At 35.9% G+C, this 18,876-nt stretch overlaps 1 protein-coding gene across 1 annotated transcript in view; it reads right to left on the reverse strand.

The window, feature by feature from the left end:
* DACH2 (dachshund family transcription factor 2) overlaps positions 1–18,876 on the reverse strand; it is a 283,098-nt gene that overhangs the window by 58,319 nt on the left and 205,903 nt on the right. The window contains exon 6 of the mRNA XM_035541609.2: positions 187–342. Within this exon, the coding sequence (XP_035397502.2) occupies positions 187–342 (156 nt within the window). The remainder of the gene's footprint in view (positions 1–186; positions 343–18,876) is intronic.

Genomic DNA, 18,876 nt, shown 5'->3' on the forward strand with positions numbered 1-18,876 from the left:
TGGGCAGCTCGGTCATGATGCACAAGTGCAGTACACAGCGGAAGGACTGGCCCTTGTGTACCACGTGCTTCGATCATCCACTCCCCCAACTTCCAGAAGGATGAGAAGGAGTACAAGCATGGCCTTCAAGCAGAGCTCTATGTACTTTTTTCTAATTTTTTTCCCCGTAATGGCAAGGATACATACTGTTGGTAAGCAGGTGATTCTGCTGGAGAGGACTGAGTGGGTGTGCGCTTCCAAGGCTCGACTGTCCCGACAGTGTGGGATGACCAATGCTGTGCTGGGATCCTGTTGTAATGGGAGACTGAAGCTTGTCTTTATCCCAGGAGGATTCACTCCCACCTGCAAAACAGGGTGCAAAGGGACCGTAAGTGGCATACGCTTTTCTTAAAAAGACATTTTGCTTGGTTATCAACAAACTAATAGTCTTTAGCAGAGCTACGCACCGCTAGCACAAACACAGCACACACAAACACAAAGAGAAAAATTAAGAAATATGCATCAGACAAAAGGTATGTTTAGAAACTTTCAGCATCACCTACCTTCATAACAATAGTCTCTGGAAACAGAAAAAGCTAAAATGAATATCTATTTGGTCTGAAGCTACTGTGTTCTGCAACAATTGTACAGATTGCAGTTTTCTTTAGCATTACATTTACACATATGAATAACACGTTCCTTTTAAACAGCAGTTAAGTAGATTATGAGAGTGAATTCTGAAATACAAACCTGGTCCACAAAACAAATCAACTTAGGCCGAACATTTCTAAGTAAAAAGCTATTTTATGTACAATCCTTTCTCAGGTATATCCCATGTTTTTAATTAGATTATTGATTGTTATGAAAATATGTAACTGCAGTATTGACTTTGTTTTGATTTTCCGAAGAAGAATTTCAGTTAGAATAAGTGATAGATTACTATGATTAAAGCAAACAGAGGCAGCATTTTAACTGACGATGAAAGTAACAGAAAAATTCCACATTTTTTTTTTACGACAACACTTAACTAATAAACATGATTAACACTGCTAAATGCAAAAGTTTGAAAGATCAATGATTGAGAAAAAAGGAAATCACTTCATCATTTTAGCACTATGTCCAAGTATGAATTACTTCCCATAAAAGATCTGTAATTTGTAAAATGATGAGTAATAATTGACAAAGAAAGATACAGTAAATTATGCCATGTGATATAATATAACGTGGCATAGTGTGGTAATTAGAAGCACTACTGCAATTAAGACCCTGTCAGCATTTTCGCTATTTAATATACAATATTGCAGCTCTTTAAATAACATTTGACTGATATTCAGTGTGGAAGTTCTTCACTTTGACTTGTGATCCAGAGGTATTATTTTTTGGTAAAGTATTTCTCAGGTTAAAGCTGTAATTAATATATATATATATAGGAGGAAATGATTAGTATTTGATTTTACCAAATAAATTTTATTTTTTTCCATATGCTTTTTGGAAAAGTTAACATTTATACTGTGTTCTTCCTCAAAAAAAACACACAGCATGTAACATGACATAACTTTTTTTCTTATAAACTGATTTTTTACATTTAACTTCACATATCAGGGCAGTGGCCATGAAAACTGTGCACAAGACAGTTTGCTAGAGACTTCTGAATGAAGAGAAAAAATTGCACTCTTCATCTAAAAGTTTCCTTATCCCACTTTTTTTTTTTTTCCCCCAACGCTTCCAATCCCAGGCATAGATGGTCAAAACTCTTGGCTCATTTACTTATTTTTGGAAGAATTTACCTCGTCTTTCCAAAGCCTCGTGCTTCCACCCGCCATACTTCTGTGGGCCTGAAGCTGTAGTATCAGAGCACTACCAGACTTCTGGCCTCAGCCGTATGTTCTACGTTCCTAAGTGCAATTATTCCTGTTTTACAGACAGAGAATTGCACTGGGGAATGTGAAGAAAAGTGACTTGCTTAAGGAAATACAGGAAGCCTGCACTGGAACAGGAAACTGAATTTAAGTTCTGTCACACACTCCAAATCACCAGACCAGTCTTCCTTACCAATGGAGACAATAATAACTTTTCTTCCCGCAAATTCCACTTGTAAATCTGCTCCTGTATTCGGTGCCAGCAACACAAGAATAAATTGTAATATACTTATATCTACAGACCATTCCTGTATTCTTGTTCTGTATCACTTTTCCTTAGACAAAGAAAGAAAAATATTGCTGAGAGCATGATGTACTTAAGTGCATCTCAAACGAAACGTACTCTACAGTATGCAATACACCACACAGATAACAGCGATAACAGCTCCACCACTTAATCAGGGCTCCATTATACTACGCAGTAGCAAGTCACTTAAAATGAAAAGTACTAAGTAGAATTACCTCTTACCTAGAACTGTTCAATAGTGAAGTGTTTTATATGGTCAGTATGCTTAATTGTCTCCTACTTCTAAGTGGGCAAGCTGAGGTGCAGAACTGCGAAGCAACTTCTTCCAGGTTACCTGGCAGATTAATGGTGAAACTGGAAGAGAAGTCAGGTCTCATGGGTCCTACTCTTATTTCCTACAGGGGCTTTCAACTCAACTCACCCACAGCTAAAGATTTTTACCCTTTGCATAGCTAAAGATAACAGTTTTAAAAGAAAACTTGCGTCCTTCCCTGCAGTACCTACTCTCATATATTAAAAAAAATTATATATAAGTTAATTGAAAGCTAGAAATAGATTCATATTATAAACCAAACATGTTAAATGTGAACCTTCATTAATACACTTTGTCCTTTTAATTTCAAGCAATTAAAAAAAGAATTACTGTTTTCTGAGCATACACATTTTCTTATTTAATGACAATGTCAGCATGTTATATGAGCAAATACATATTTGACATCAATATGTATTTTTGAATTCTGCTTCCATAACTATTAGAAGTTGATTTATCTATAAAAAGTAAATCCTCTTTAATATCTGAAATTTAAATTTAGCCACAACTTTTCAGATTTTTGTTCATAATCATTTTTTGTCCAAATACTTGCCATTAATAAGGCAAAGATGTCATGTGTTGATTCTAAATCCTCTCTTTGGTAATGATGACCTTACAGGTGAAACTAAAAATTAAACTTTACAGTATGAACCATGCATACAATACAGAGTAACAAATTTATGGAAGTCAGAAAAGTTTGTGTTTTTTTTTCCTATCATTATATTCAAAAGGTTTGGTCTTTCAAGAAATTTGTACTGGGAAAAATTATAATTTATTTGTCCGTACTAGGCTAGTGAAGGTTCTCATTCTTTAATATAGCAAATAAGGAGCCTAAAGTTAAGCAATGACTCATACTATTGTATATAGAAAGATGGACTTCAAGGAGTTTCTTTCAGATGTATCTGAAGCAGGAGCAGAAAAATACTTGAGAAAGAACGCAAACATACAACACAGTAAGGAAAAACAGAAACAAAACACCAGTGGGACTTATTTTACTTCTTGTGCTTGAAAGGAAACACAACTTTTATTTACTTTAAATGAGAAAGAATATTTCATTTGAAAGTATTAGTAACGTGATTCATAAGTGTCACAAGAACATTAACTGAGCCTTCAGAAGTCTGCTGATTTGATAAATGCCAATACATCATTTCTACACTTTACAAAAAGCTTTACATTTAACACTATTACCCACTACCCATATGACCTTCTCTACAGCAGATAAAACCAAAGGACAAAAAGGTAATTTTTCCTTATCTTGTTTGCATTCTAGTCGATCTTGTCCCAGAACAGATTGTACTCAGCATTGAAAAAGGGCAAGAGAGGCAAGAACCTCCATCTTCCAGAGCTCTGGACGCTTATCAGAAACAAGCACAGAGCCTGCAGTTTCCTTAAACATAGCTACACCAAAGTGGAAAGAAAAAGGCAGAGGCATTGGCTGTCCAGCCATCCTAAAAGATTGCAGAATGCAGCGACTAGTGTCTGAAGAAGCTAAAAAAGATCTGATCTGCTCCAACCATCCAGTTCAGGCCACACAGAAAATCTGATGCATGGTTCTTACTACTTCTTTCAGATTTGCAGCTAAATGCTCAATATCAATGAGAAAAAAAAAAAAAAAAAAGAAAAGAAAAGACCTGATTGTCGGCATTGCACACAATCATCTACAAACAAATACAGAGCAAATTTCACAGAGTACAGATAAAGACAGAAACTAAATGGATTTGGTAAGAGAAAGAGTTATTTACAATACATTTACTAACTCAAATCTGCTATTCACCAGTCTTAACACGTTGAGAGAACTTACTTATCAGTGCATGAATTGCACTTATGTTCAACTAAGCAAAAATAAAACTAATGCAACAAATCCCAGTCCATTCTCTTCAAAATTAAAATGTGGTAAGAGGTAAGCATTCCCCTTAATACCATTTGACAGCCCAGTGGCCAAATTCTTTATGTCTCTGTTCCCGAATCCCTCTCAACAGGGAATGCAGATGAGTTCAGATGCATAGGGATTCAAATCACAGATAACACAAACAAATATGGGAAACCAGCCTAAGCAATACACACTCATACTGTTTATTCCATACACTGTACTCACAGATCTACCAGACACTGCATGGTTACTTGCAGACACATACAGATCTGTAAGCAAAGAGCCTCTGTTTCAGTTTCATTTTGTTTAGTTGAAGGAAATGCAAGTGATAAGCTCAGTTTCATTTTCCTGAAAATGCTGCTTCTCACCCTTCTTTGATTTTAGTAATTTTATAAAATAACTATTTAAACTATGTCTTTTCTAGTAATCAACCTCCCCATTTCAAAACAAAAACTAAATTTTTGGGGGCGGTGGGGTGCGAAGATATATTTGTGAAAATTAAATTAGCGTCTTAGCTTTAGGAATTGAAAGATCTCCAGAAAGTAATCAAAGTTCAATTTGGTGACAGTTACTTTTCATTTGGTTTCAAATTCATTTTATCAGCCTTAAAACTGTACGGTCTACCTAAATGAAATCCATTCTGTCAGAGGTACCTTTGAATTGAACAATCACACTGTTTCAATCTATGTCTGTCATTTTATTTTTTGTTGTGATACATTTCTGAAAAATTGAACTCAAATTGTTAAAAGCAATACCACTTTCACTGTCCAATTTTATTCTAAAACTATTTTTAAGCACATTTTTCATGCTATTGGGCATATTAAACATAAGATCAGCTGCAAAGAAATAATATTCAGTGCATTGCTATTTCGGCACCGATAATTTCAAAGTGTTTATCACCACTGATTTTGTAAGTGTCCAACAAACAGTAGTCCTCTGAAATTTTTTGGCTTATCTAGAAACTCAGTATCCCTAAACTAACATGGGCCTATTTGCCAATACTCATAGCTCCAGTGTTTTCACATGTCCCAGGCTATTTGATTTTACCAACATCCTAATCTCATCTCGATACTGGAAAAGACAGTCAAGTTTTTGGCCTACAAAGAATATCCTCAGCTGAAAACCCTTCAGCCTGCAAACTTTTTGTGAACTCTTTCCATGGTTTCCAGAGTCCACTTGAATGTCTGAGGAAGAGAAGATTATGTTGAAGAAGAGTTTTACAACATCACCCTATAGAACAGCAGATCTCAACATCAACTGGAGGCTCAGCAGAGCCTGTAAATGTCTCAACAATATATAATAATCTTCAGAATGGAAAATACAGCTGATAGCTCTAATAGTTTCATTATAGACATAAGACTTTCATTTGCCAACAGAAGATCACATGCCAGTACAAGTGTCGTTTTTAGACTCTATCCAGTTAGGAATCCACTTTGCCAATAGTAAAAAAATCATGGCACCAAGCTACTATGTATTCCCTGCCTGAAAATAACCTTTTGAATAATCATGACCGAAACTAGAAGTCCACATGTCAGTCAGTTGTTGGCTAGATTCATTGATCAATAAATAATTGAGTAGTATGAATCAAGACATGTCCCACAGAGCTTCATCTATCTAAAACATCTGCAAATTTAACTTGCCAAAGTAGAGTGAAACTCAGATTTCATTCCCTGAAGATAATACTTAAAAAACAAAACAAAACAAAACAAACAAAAACCAACAACAACACAGAGAGACACACTGGCCTGATAAAATTAATTTGTTCCAAAAGTAGACTGAAATTTGGCCTTTTTGGAGGAATCAAAACTTTCAGAATTCAAATCGTTGAACGTGGAAAATGAAGAGAAGTCATAATTTATAAACTGGGAATCTCCCTAGATTAAGGATAGGAAGGTACCATTTACGCTACATTCCTGATAAACTGTCACTTTTCTGTCAGAAAAATGTAAGACTGTTTTGGGTCTGGATTATGACCTATTTAGCCCTATATTCTGTCCTTCACAGTGGCAGTGGAAGATGTTACTCATGAAGACTACATAAGTCTGTCCACTTTCTGAGGTCCCTTATTACCCCCAAATAAATTTTCATATTTTCAAAAGGGAATGAGATTTGTTTGTTTAGATCACTCTCGAATGTTGGGTGATAAACCAGCCCCTAAAAGCATGGCATCCATCTGAAAATCTAAAGGAAAGATTTGCAGTGCATTTTAAGCTTTAATGCACTGATTTGTTTAGCTGTGTGTATTTGGCTGTATCAACTTCTGGATCATGCCCTAGAAGAAAGCCATGAAAGTGTATAGGGTAAGATATTAAAACTCAAGAAATCCAGTGATGGCTTTACTGGTCTACTTCCAAAAACTTATCAAGTGGTTCAGCAGATGTAATTACTGATTAGCCCTGCCAAAGCTTTGAAATGTGCCCATTAATTCAGCAATTCCCAATCTGTCCATCAGTCAGTCATACTTAAAAAATATGTCTGTCACAACTTAGGTGAAGTAATCTGTTGATAATTATACAATAAGAAGTCATCTGAAATTTGAATATGATTTCTAAACTTTCTGAAAAGTCTTAATGACAGCAAAATCAAAGTTTATTTCACAACCACAAGGATACAAAAGATAACTTAGAATATCAGAGTATTTAGTGGCAATTGACTTAAAGAGAATAATTCAATTAAGTCCACAAAGGTACTTTTTTAGAAGATAAAAGCACAGATGCAGTATTCAGTGACCTAACCATCTCCCCCAGACCATCAATTCCCTCCCTTTAAAATGAGCAAAGAAAAAGAAGAGTGTGGTAAATGCAACAACTTTTAAAGTTCCCAAATGGCAATATATTCATTTAAACATGAAATACCAAACATATCTCAATGTGTCAGCTGATGCACCACAAAAGCATCCCATCAAAGTTAGATTTAGCAAGCTGAAGATTATATTTTTAGAAGTCTTGATACAAACTATCATACTAAATTCCATAAAAATATGCTAACATTCAAAAGCACAAAGTTAGCTACCTGTTCCCATTCTTCTCATTTCTTTTGCTGATTTGGTCATGCATAAATATCAATCAAAACAATTCACTTCTTGCCCATAAAGGAATGTGACAAAATCGCTGATAATTAATGAATGAAGTCTTTGCTTCTTTGTTGCCTGCTATTTAACTGTGAGATAATACAATGAAGGGAAAACAAACAAACAAAGTAAACCAACAAAGAAAGAAAGAAAACCAATAATAAGCCTGTAAACTTTACATCAATAGTTAGATACTTATGGCTTCCTAAATGGAAATCAGTCATGGTATTTCAGGAGGGAGGGACAATATAAATAAAGGAATAATGAGCATCAGAATGCATATAAACACAGTAACAGCTGCAGTCCATCTAGCTTAATACCTTGTCTCTGACAAAGCCAAAAGCAATACTTACTGAATGAATTTAAGTGCAGAGAAGCCTAGTGACAATTTCCCAGAATATTCTCCATCAATTTGTTCATTATGAACTTCCTGAAACAGAGGTACTTTCCTTAAATTTAATAACCTTTACTAGATTTTTCTTCCACTTAATTAAACTGCTGCCAATTTTCTGCATCAACTGTAGTATCCTGTAGCAAGGAGTTCCATAGCTTGACTACACACTTCCTGAAAAGCTACCTCATGTTACTGGGGCAGGGGGTAACCTGGTATTTGTTGCCTTGCTCTGATGTCTTCTAGCTTTTCTAGTGTATGCAATAATGAACAATAAATGCTTTTATTCTGTTACTTCTATACAGTTTGTAGTATTATTCTTGGAATTAGGGAGTTGAAAGTTAAAACCTAAATATTCTTTTGGATCTATATCAATGTCAAAAGCGTGTGCAGACTCCTTCCTCAGAGCTATTAAGTGACCTCTGTTCTCTGTCGCTCACTTTTTGCATGAACCTCAGCAAGTTTGAGCTACTGGCCAGATAATATGCTTGCATTCTTATTGGAAAGTTGGTTCAGGGAGGCTTCTGACAGCTTACCAAAAATGCTTTTGATATAAGAGGGCTTCCAAAAATCTGCACATATCATTATTCCAACAGACATGATGTTGGCAAACCCAAGAGAGGACAAGCTTTAAATGTTCAATACTACCCTGAAATGTAACCACAGGATTATGGTTCATTCTTGCACAAATGATCCTTGTGCATTCAGAATGATAATTGCTAACATTTTCAGTGATACATGAGTCATTTTATTGCTTTTTATTTTTCTACAGAAAGGTAACAATACTGTACTAGAACGTATCTCTTCTGGTTTATGACCATCAAGAAAAAAATGAAGTGCTTCCTACTGAAGGACCAAAGTCTGTCTTCAGAAACACGTGTATTTCACAGATGGAAATACGGCCAAATTTGGTCTGTCATGTTTTTATTACTGTCGATGATGCACAAGCCAGAAATAAAACAGCTTAACTTTCAGATCTTGAACACAGTTCGTAGGGCTAGCTGCCACAAAGAATAAAATATACATTCCTCTAAACTCAACTGCAGCCAGCAAGCAAGGAACTAGGATTCATATTAAATCAGTGATGACAATCATTGACACCTTCAGTCATCACAAACCAAGCACTTTGGGGTTGCTTTTTTAATTGCTTAATATTTTTGCATATTTGAAAACTTACTGAAACAATCACAGAGCTACATGTACTATGTATTTTTAATGTAAGTGCAACTAGCCGGAGAGTTTGGTTTGATTTTAGAGGCTTTGAGAACGTCTTGATCTCCACAGCACACAGGTAGCAGTACTATGGTTCAAGATCAGATCATTGAAGTTTCAACCATTTATGAACAACTCAAGTTAACGATTGTGATATGCTGAGTTACTTTGTAATGACATCAGCAAATTATGTATTTACAATCGTTTCAGTAGGAGAGTAGTATTCTAATGCTAGAGGAACTCTGTAATATAAAGTATGGCTTTAAAGAATTTAATGCAGTCTGTGGTACTTCATACTTAAATATTTGTTCAATCTTCCAAACCCCTACCAACTTAATGTCTACACAGAACTCAACAACACTGAAGATTTCACTAGAGAATGGGAGGTTGCAAAAGGGATCATCATTTCATATTGAAGATAGATGACTGTAGAAGTTTTCCGGTGAGATTTACTGCCAGAATCCTGTTTCCATGAAGAATCAGTAAGTATAGACACTTGCTCTTGCACAGCCTCAACAGTTGTGTCAGCATGGGGAACACTGGGAAGGTATATACTAGTTCTGAAGATGCGCAATTTCTTTTCTATCTGGCATTTGATTCCTTGCACTAACTTACTACAGACTTCCAAAAAATTTACATTGCTGCCAAAACCAGGAGAGCCTGTAAGTAAACCTAATTCACATAAAAGGTCAGCAGTGAAATCCATGGTGTTTCATTTAATGTCAGTCTATAAATAACAAGCAAAAAAAATCTTGAACTTCATTAATAGCCAAGCCTGTGCTTCCTTAAGAACTCACTTTCGTTTTTGCTTATAATAATAGCTGAATATATACCTACCACAGCATATAGACATCTTATACGTTCAATCAATCTTTGATTTTCAGACTCCTCATTCATCAAACCTAGCTACTAGGTGCTCTCAGCTAATCTCTAGTGCAATTCTCCTCAATGATATGTGAGAGCTTTGCATTACTTTCTCAAAGGAGCAGGATCAAAACCCTAGAAATGACCAACTGTGCCAAAAAAACTATTCAAAAATACATCCTAAATTTGTTGCTGTGTAAGGGATACTCTAGGTCTTCAAATGAGTATTTTTCTGAGATATACAAAGCTATTAACTATCATCAGCACAAACATCATTAAAATGCTGATATTAATACTAGACAAAGTGAAAATATTTCTTTAGAGGAAAAAGTGAGAGGCTTTAGCAACAATATATAATAGCACAATGCCAAGCTGAACTTAACTAAGCTTGAGGTTTTGGACAGGATTCATTTCTGCTTATAATATAAGTATGCACCACCTTGATTATCATTTAAAAAAATATTGACAGCTTGCCTTCTCATACCAATGCCTAGTAACAAATTCCAAATGTTTTGTCACATTTCTTGTGAGCAATGCCATCTGCCAGAGGTGGCATTTCATGGCTGTTTACCCTGACTCCCTCCAAGAATTCATCTGCCACTATCTAATGCTGCCTGAATAAAGGGGATTAAGACTCTGATGCAACAGAGACTATTGATAATTTGGTATAATTGGGAAGAAATGAAGATAAATGAGGTTGAGGATGGAGAGGCAATTAGTTGAGCTGCCTGTACAGCTGTGTTCTCGGCCTAGCTCCCCTGGCCTTTTCTTTGGTGAGGTATGTGCAAATTAAACATAATGACAAATACACTCTTCCCAGAGCTCTTTAGTTTGGGAAGCTTGAAGATATGATTTTCACTTCTGAGATTCAAGGCAGTTTTCAGTTTAAAAAAATGTCCTATTCACTGTTGAGCTTTTTAAAGAGAACGCAGTCTCTAACGGCACACCTACAGCACAGTACCTGTTACTTCAAAACACAGCTCTTCAACTGGGAGTAGTACTGAGTACTTTTGCTGTTATTGTGGTTTTGACCAGAAAGATGAAGGCTTCTACCTTCCTCAGTGTCACAGAGAGCCTTGATCACTACACAGCTCGAAACATCTTTGATACTGAAATTTGGCATCTCAATCTGTAAATATCTATCCATTTAATTGGCCAAACAATAGCCCCAAAGCATGATTCCCCTGATATGCGTATTCTTTAAAGTCTAGCTCCAAATATTGCAGCTGGATCTCCATTTTTTAATGTGCTGCCTTTTAAAAGTACTGGTGAAAATGCCTCAAGTGAAATGTCTACAATACACATTTTATTCTATGAAAGACCGGAAGAGTGATAGATTTGTAGTCATGAATATAATAGGAAGACAGCTACCCAGATATCAGCCTTACTTCTAGGCTATATTATCCAGGTAAAGCCAATAATCAAGCCTGAATACCATGAAAGGTGCGAATGTGGTCACACTACAAAGCTCCAAATTAGAAGGAACAAATCTGTCATAGTATGTAATTAGTTCTTTCAAATATACTGAGATCCATTCATACATATACATAAATATCTAAAAATATGCACTTGTATGGTTTAACATAAAAAAGTACAAAATATACATTTGCCACAAGAAATGCCACTTTGTTTCACGTAAGATTCTAACATAGTTCTTCATAAATGACAAATAAAATCATGTAAGATCCTCTTTAGAAAGAAGACCAGTATTTAGAGGCAGTTTTGGCTTACAGACCTGTTTCCCTAACTACAAGACATATATGAATTTTCTGTTTTCATATATAGGTGGTTCTAACAGAATTAGGTCTTAGATGAAAGACTCTTCATATAAATTGCACTTTCTCCCACATCCATATTGAATTCAACTCTTCTAAAAATTATTTTAGAGATTACTTGAACAATGCTCCTTACATAAAGACACAGCCAAGATCCTGCACATTGAAGGAATTTTGGTGAATTTTAAAAGAAAAATGTTAAATATTTTAAAAGAAAAACAATGGAATAGATTTGTTTTGAAGCATAAATTTTAACATAGTTCCTTTGTACTGTAGAGCACAGTTCTTTGGCATATTTTCAAAGCTGAATTTGGCCCTTTTAGAATTCACAGAACTTCTGCAAAGTACAGCGTCTCCTCCTGTTTTTTCCTATCTGCAAAACCTTTCTCAGTCTCAACACTGCACTCCTTCCCACTACCCAGAGGTCAACTGCAATTTCAGTTTAGCCTTATCTAATGTACTTTTTCATTTTGGATTAGATTTCTACAAAAGAATAAAAATAGTTCACTTTTTTTGTGTGGCAAACATGCCAGCAGAAAAGGAGAACATAACAAGTAGTTTGTAATTAAGTTAAATCTACATTTAGTCTTACAGAAGCTGAAAATTTGGCTGAGGTAACTGTTCCTTTTTATAACCAAAGTTTTTAACATATAGTGCAGAAGTGATTTTTTTTAATTAGTCTTCAATATTCTAATTGCATAGATTACACCTTTAGTCCTTTACTGAAACCCTCTTCTCATTAACATTGTGAATGAGCAAAATTATTTGCTGCTCATCTTCTGGCTTGACACTTTATCAAAGTATTCCAAGTTAATGTTTAATCTTGTCATTGACCGTGTACAGTGCACACATTACATACGTCACATGGAGCAGAGCTTAGGCTTTCCACCGGGAACAAATGCCCCTGTCCAGGGTGGAGAGACGGCAGCAGCTCTTTCCAGCTCTGCTCTTTCTCACACCTGCACCACAGCTGTACACACTTACCGCCACTCGTGTTGGCAGCCTTCATCTCCTGGGATCATACAGGGTTGAGTGCTCTCAAACAAAGCAAAAATACGTGTCTCTGTGGGTGCCCCCGACGCGTGTCAGCACTGCTGTAGTCAACAATGCCCAATCCAGCATTTTCTTTTTATTTTGCACTTGAGACAACTGGTGCAAGACTTGCCTGATCTCTTTCTTTGCACCTTGCATGCCCCTCGTCCTTCACCCCCAGCGGTGGCGCCCGCTGCCCTGTGAGGAACAGCTGCTGGCTGAGGGCCACGCGTCCCAGCCAGGCAGCAGGGGAAAGGCTGGGCGGGGGGCTTCAGAAAGGGCAGATGCTGCAACACAGTGGGGAGACCGAAACCTGGGAAGTGATACACCTAAGCACAGGCAAAAGGAGAACGAGGCCCAGAACTGTTCCCTGACTTCAGTAGGTTATGGGATACAGAAAACACGGCACTTTCAGTAACACGCCCATAACCTAAAAGGTAGCAAAAGGCAGCTTCTGAGCAAGCAAGCTAGGAAACTAAGGAAAGGCAAGTGGTAAAACAGAAAGAATCAGAAGAAAAAATTTTATCCTGTCATGAATAGGAGAAGGAGTTGAAAATGTAATATTCTATTTCCCATGTCCATTGTACTCTGTTTTCCCACTTCCATGATAAAACATTCATTTACGTCCCTCCTCCCTCCCTTTCATGTAGATATTCCTCAGAGGTGGGTGCTAATTATCTGTCTATCAACATCCTCTCCCAAAATCATCACACGTGAGACTCACTGTTACTGCAAGGGTTAAGTGAACCCCTTCCTGAGCAAATACTTTTTGTTTTTATAGAATCCCCTCTTGCTGTTTTTCAAATGCCTCAGTGTTATAGATGTATTACAAGGCTAAATATGAATTCTGCTCTACCTCTTCTCAATTTAAAAACTCAGACAAAAAAAAAAGAAAAAAAAAATCTCTTTCAACTGCTAGAGTTATTTTATTTTATAGTTATTTATAGTTATTTTATTTTTATTTTACCCTACTTTTAAGTGTTTGCTCATTTTCCTATTTCATAATGGTACTCTGCAGCAGTATTATATAATATTTCTAAAACAATGCCATTATGATGAAGTTAACTGTGATTTCTCAAAAATGAAACTGGAAAGCAACAAGTATAAGAAAAGTACTTCTACAATTAGTATCTTAGCCTACTAAAATGTTATCAAAAATATTAATTGGTGCTCTTCATGTAAGCTTTTTAAAAATGGGTGTTGAAATTGTATATACCTGAAAATTGACACCTAGGAAGTGGCTGGTAATGCTGTTCAAGGACCATCTAAAAACCACAGAAAGTTCTTATTGGGAAAAAAAAAAAAAATATATATATATATATATAAAATCTGAGTAAAAGCTGTTCCAGTCTATAAAAGTGACTTGAAAAGATGGAATCTGTGACTTCCTCTAGTGTTTGCATAAAGAACTAACACACGGCTATAACTGATAATCAAGGAAAAAAGCCACAGATTTCAACAGATCTTCAGAGCTCCATGGTATTAAATGCTGAGAACAACAATATCAAAAGGATCCTCTCTCCAGCACTACTGGTGTCAAGGTTAATGAGCTAAAACTTGTTAAATTGATATTACCAAACTAATGACTTTTTTATAGTATATTGCATGGATTTTAACAGACAGGCTAATGTGGAATATTGCTGGTCTTAATTGAATTAGAAGTTATTGCACGTGTACAATTAAGATAACTAAAAATGGAGGAGCTGGAGCTGTAAGGCAATTGTCTATTTAGTCCATGCAACCGTCACATACCTTGTGTACTGCCACAAATACAATTAAAATTTCAAATTCAGTCACTGAATTCAGAACACATTCGACTGCTAAAATACAGAGAAGAGGAAATATTAGCATCTGCAAAGATAGTCTATTGACTGTCAGTAACACTTAAAAGTCATTAATCTTGATCCCCGTAAGTTCCCTCTTTACTGATTCAAACACTGAATCAGAAAAACTCATATAAACTACAGAGCCTCAGTTCTCGATGATGGAGCAAAGGACAAGCTCAACAGCAGAAAGGGAAAGTGCCTTGTTCTGATACTGCTGTGACTCAGAGCAATTCAATAGTTGCAGTCAAGCAGAGAGTAAACACAGACACTTTCTGCCAAGGTATCTTCTTCCATCAGCATCCCTCCTCTGCTGGCAAGTGGAAATGTACAGCTTTTTACCAGCTGCAAAAACTTCTACTGTGTGCTAGAGGAATGCCTATCTACAGGAGGATTTTCTATGTGTGTTGTAAGTAGAAGGATACTGAGGATAAGGATTTTCTTGCAATATAAAAAACAAACAAACAAACAAAAAAACCAGCTTCAGTGAAAATTCCAGGACAAATCTGTAAAAAGTGGATTAGAGAAGAATGGTTCTCCAATTTCAAATGCAACTTTTAAACTAATAATTAAGTATTTAAAGTACTTAATACTTTTATACCAACCACACCATACATTAAGACAAGAGTAAATAAATGCCTGGAATCTACATTCAAAACAGATAAACAGCAAGAAAAAAAAAGATTTAATGAATGATGTTAAAAAGGAAGGAGCTGATGGAAAATAAATGGCATTTGTAGATGATTAAATTTTGAAGGTGAAACGTTGTGTAACTGCACCAACCATTTATTTCAGTGCCACAACTGCATCTAATAAATAAAATATATTTTTAATCCAAACTGAAGATGGAACTATCTGATGACTTGGATTTTGCATTCATGTAGTACAGGGGCAGGGTTTAGGCTATAATTATTCAAGGCAGTTTCAAAGAATGAGGAGCTGTTAGTAAGTTGGATAGAAAATGAGCATCAGTCGCTAACAATAGAACAATGCAAATATTTCTTCTACAGACAGAATCATAGAGTTTTAATTCATTGAGGATCTTTAGAAATTATCTTTCTAAATATCAGATGCCTACAAGTTTGTCCCAAATGCCCTTCTGTTTACTTAATATTTTTCTATTAAAGTTCAATCTCCAACATAGAAATGTTGTTTAATGTACAGTGTATAAATCCAGATACATTCGGTATTTATAAAAAATAAATTAAAAAAAATAGTTATACTAGGCACTCTAGCATTTCTAAAGGACTATTCTCCTTGGACCTAGAATTTTACAAAGAAGTGGAATTGAGTTGGATTCAACTTCCAAAAAATACCTACTTTGTCAAAATCAAGAATAAAAATAGAAGACATGCAGCAAATGAGGGGGAATATTTCTCAAGGATGAAATGCCAAAATCTCCCTTACATCAAATTCTTTGATAGAGTCAATCAAAAAACACGTCCATAAGAACAGTCTATCCTGCAGATACTTCTACCTACTACCTTTCCAATTTCCATCTGAAATATGAGAAAATAAATCACAGTTTTACTAATATTATCTGCCTTACAGGCAAAGGGCAAAATACAGCCTGTCCTGTCCCACGATACTGGTAACCGAATACAGAGATCAAACACAGACATGCTGGAAGTTTCACAAGTCCCACAGATTATCTTTGTTTCCATCCTTACAGTAGCCTGAGCATCTCCTTATAAAGAAGGAATCTAGTCTCATTTTTACATTGTACAGATACAGAACAGACACAACAAAACAAGTCCTTCAATTTTCTAGGTTTTAAATATCAATGCATGCCTGATCTTAAAGGCAAGCTCAACATTTATGTCTTGTCTTGGTGATGAAGTTCATGAATTTATAATGAGAGCAGAACAACTCTGCCACTGATTAAATGTCAAAAAAGGTTTTATTGTCAAATATACTGTAAATACAGAAGATATACAACAAAGACTATTAATTGCAGATAGCTCTGTACAGCTCAAAAAATGCACATGATCTAAACAGGAAATGTTGATTTTCATAGTTTCAACTATCACTTTTAATTTACCTTCAGAATCTACCTTCAATCAACCATTATAGCATGAAATGGCCATTATAGCTATAAAATGACCAAACTCTGCTGAATGAAATACTTCACATTCAAGGGCAGATGGAGCCTATACCATGAGCATGCATGGCATTATTAATCTACCTACCCAACACTCTGGACCTTTATTAAAATTTATTTTAACTTTAAGCCAGAGGAGTGTGATGAGAACTGACCAGGGACCTAGAAAATTATCAGGATGAGGCACGTTCAGAAGAGCAGGTTGTTTAATGTAGGGAGGGGATGAGGACAGATAGCAGGCTCACTAATGGTCTTCACTAGATAGAAGACATGATGATACAAGGGAGAAAGCTGTTCTCCATACCTCCAGTGTACAGGACAAGAAGCAGCAAGGTTGAGCCTGTAACAAGGAAGACTTAATATTTAGAAAAACAGCCACGACTGGTAATCCTATGAAGTTTCTAAAATAAAGCTGGACAACCACCTCTGTCAGACACGATGCTGGCAGAACTCTTGCTTCATTGGGAAAGTGGATAAGGAAACAAGCCTGAAAGTCCTGTTTTCCTGTGGCATTGAACACTGCAAACGGCAGTACAGACACCAGGTCCAGGGGCGGCGTCAAACTGCACGGTGGAACGGCCCATCCTGAATTCACCCTGCCACAGCTAAGCTGCACCTACCACCTGAGCTGGATCTGCATGCCACAACATAACCTACCCCACAGCCTAGTCCCACAGCCCAGAAATCCTACATAGGGTCCCCTCTTCAGCTACAGGAACGGTTCAGGGAAAGCCCTAGCTATTGCTCTCTTCAGAAGCATTGCAGTTAGAAGAGAGAGAACCGTTCTAAAATCATTAGGTGCATGCTTGCTGTGCTCGTGAAGATGAAACGTCTGGAAAAAAACAATAAACAAACCGGCCATCTTAAAATACATACTAGTTACTTACCAGATAACGTAATATTGGTCACATCTCCAAGATAATAAACACCTGAAGACAACATTTGTAACATGGTAAAAATCCATAGCATTTTCCCTTTATATCATGAACAAATGAGTAGTTTCAAGTGTGCAATACCAACACTTTATTTTTCTCAATGACTAAATGAACCAGGTTTTAATATTTTTCAGTGATCTAATTAATACAGATTATGCTCTTAAGAAATTAAGAATAAGAATTTAATTTGAGAAAAAGATGTTGCAGCCACAGAAGTTAAAGATTGCTAACATGCTCTGGTGACAAAAGTACATTTATTTTTGGTCAGACAAAACATCGCTGGTCTTCCATACTTATAACTAGGATGATCTGATAAATTCTTGCTGATTGTATACAGTGAGAGGGTTGGTGTGGTTTTTGTTTGTTTGTTTTTGATGTGTGTTTTTTTGTTGTGGTGGTTTGTATTTTATTTTTTTTTCTTAAAAGAGCTGAAAACACGGACTACCCACCTGTATCTATTTTTAATTTGGTAATGTCTGTACTTGCTAAAATTCTACCAAAATGTCACTCACAGCTTTAGATTCCACCTTTTTTTAAACAGAATATGGAGCAGAAAGCATAACCTATTATGCAAAACTGTCATATGCTTACTTTTAAAATCACAGAAATAAATGCATTATCCCGACTTCCTTATGAATCAGGACTTTAATAAAGGAAAACAAAACTTGAATAGAACTATTTAAAATAGCCAAGGTATTCTATAAAAAGTAATAAGGTTTTGATCTGTGTATGTCCTGTTCACCCATACAGTCCCTACTCCAGAACTAAGGAATGCCTCTCACTTTATGGGTAAAGGCAGAATTACTTGAGACCACTGTGACTTCTGTCTCATCAAATTCACAAATCAGCTAGACATTTAAACAGCACCAACTGTTGCAAGTAAAACTGCTAACGAATCTCAGCTGCAAAAATGTCAGTTCAGGGCACTCTGCAAAAATCTAGTGCTGAATCCTTAACTAAAAAAAAAACACAATTTAAAAAATGTTTTTGGATTAATGCTACTCTTTCGAGTGAGAAAATATTCCAAATGATCCCATTTCTTACCTCAAACATAAATTGAATGTATGTTAGGGGATTTTTTATTTTTTTTAATCTGATTAAAATTGTAATTCATGAGACTCCTGCTGTTGGCAGCTGCATCACTATCAATGACATCCTTTGGGGGGCTCTCAGCATGTGGCCTGCATCAAAGGTAATATCCCAGTTTTCATCCTAACTTACACATGCCTTAACAAGAATAAGAATATTCCAGACTTTAAAATGTAATTAAAATATTAAAGTACTTTTTATTGTTAAAATATCATTGATGTGAGATTGTAGTTCAGTCTCTAATATTAATAAGGGTAAT

Source organism: Cygnus atratus, chromosome 13, assembly GCF_013377495.2.
Source record: "Cygnus atratus isolate AKBS03 ecotype Queensland, Australia chromosome 13, CAtr_DNAZoo_HiC_assembly, whole genome shotgun sequence".
Lineage (NCBI taxonomy): Eukaryota > Metazoa > Chordata > Aves > Anseriformes > Anatidae > Cygnus > Cygnus atratus.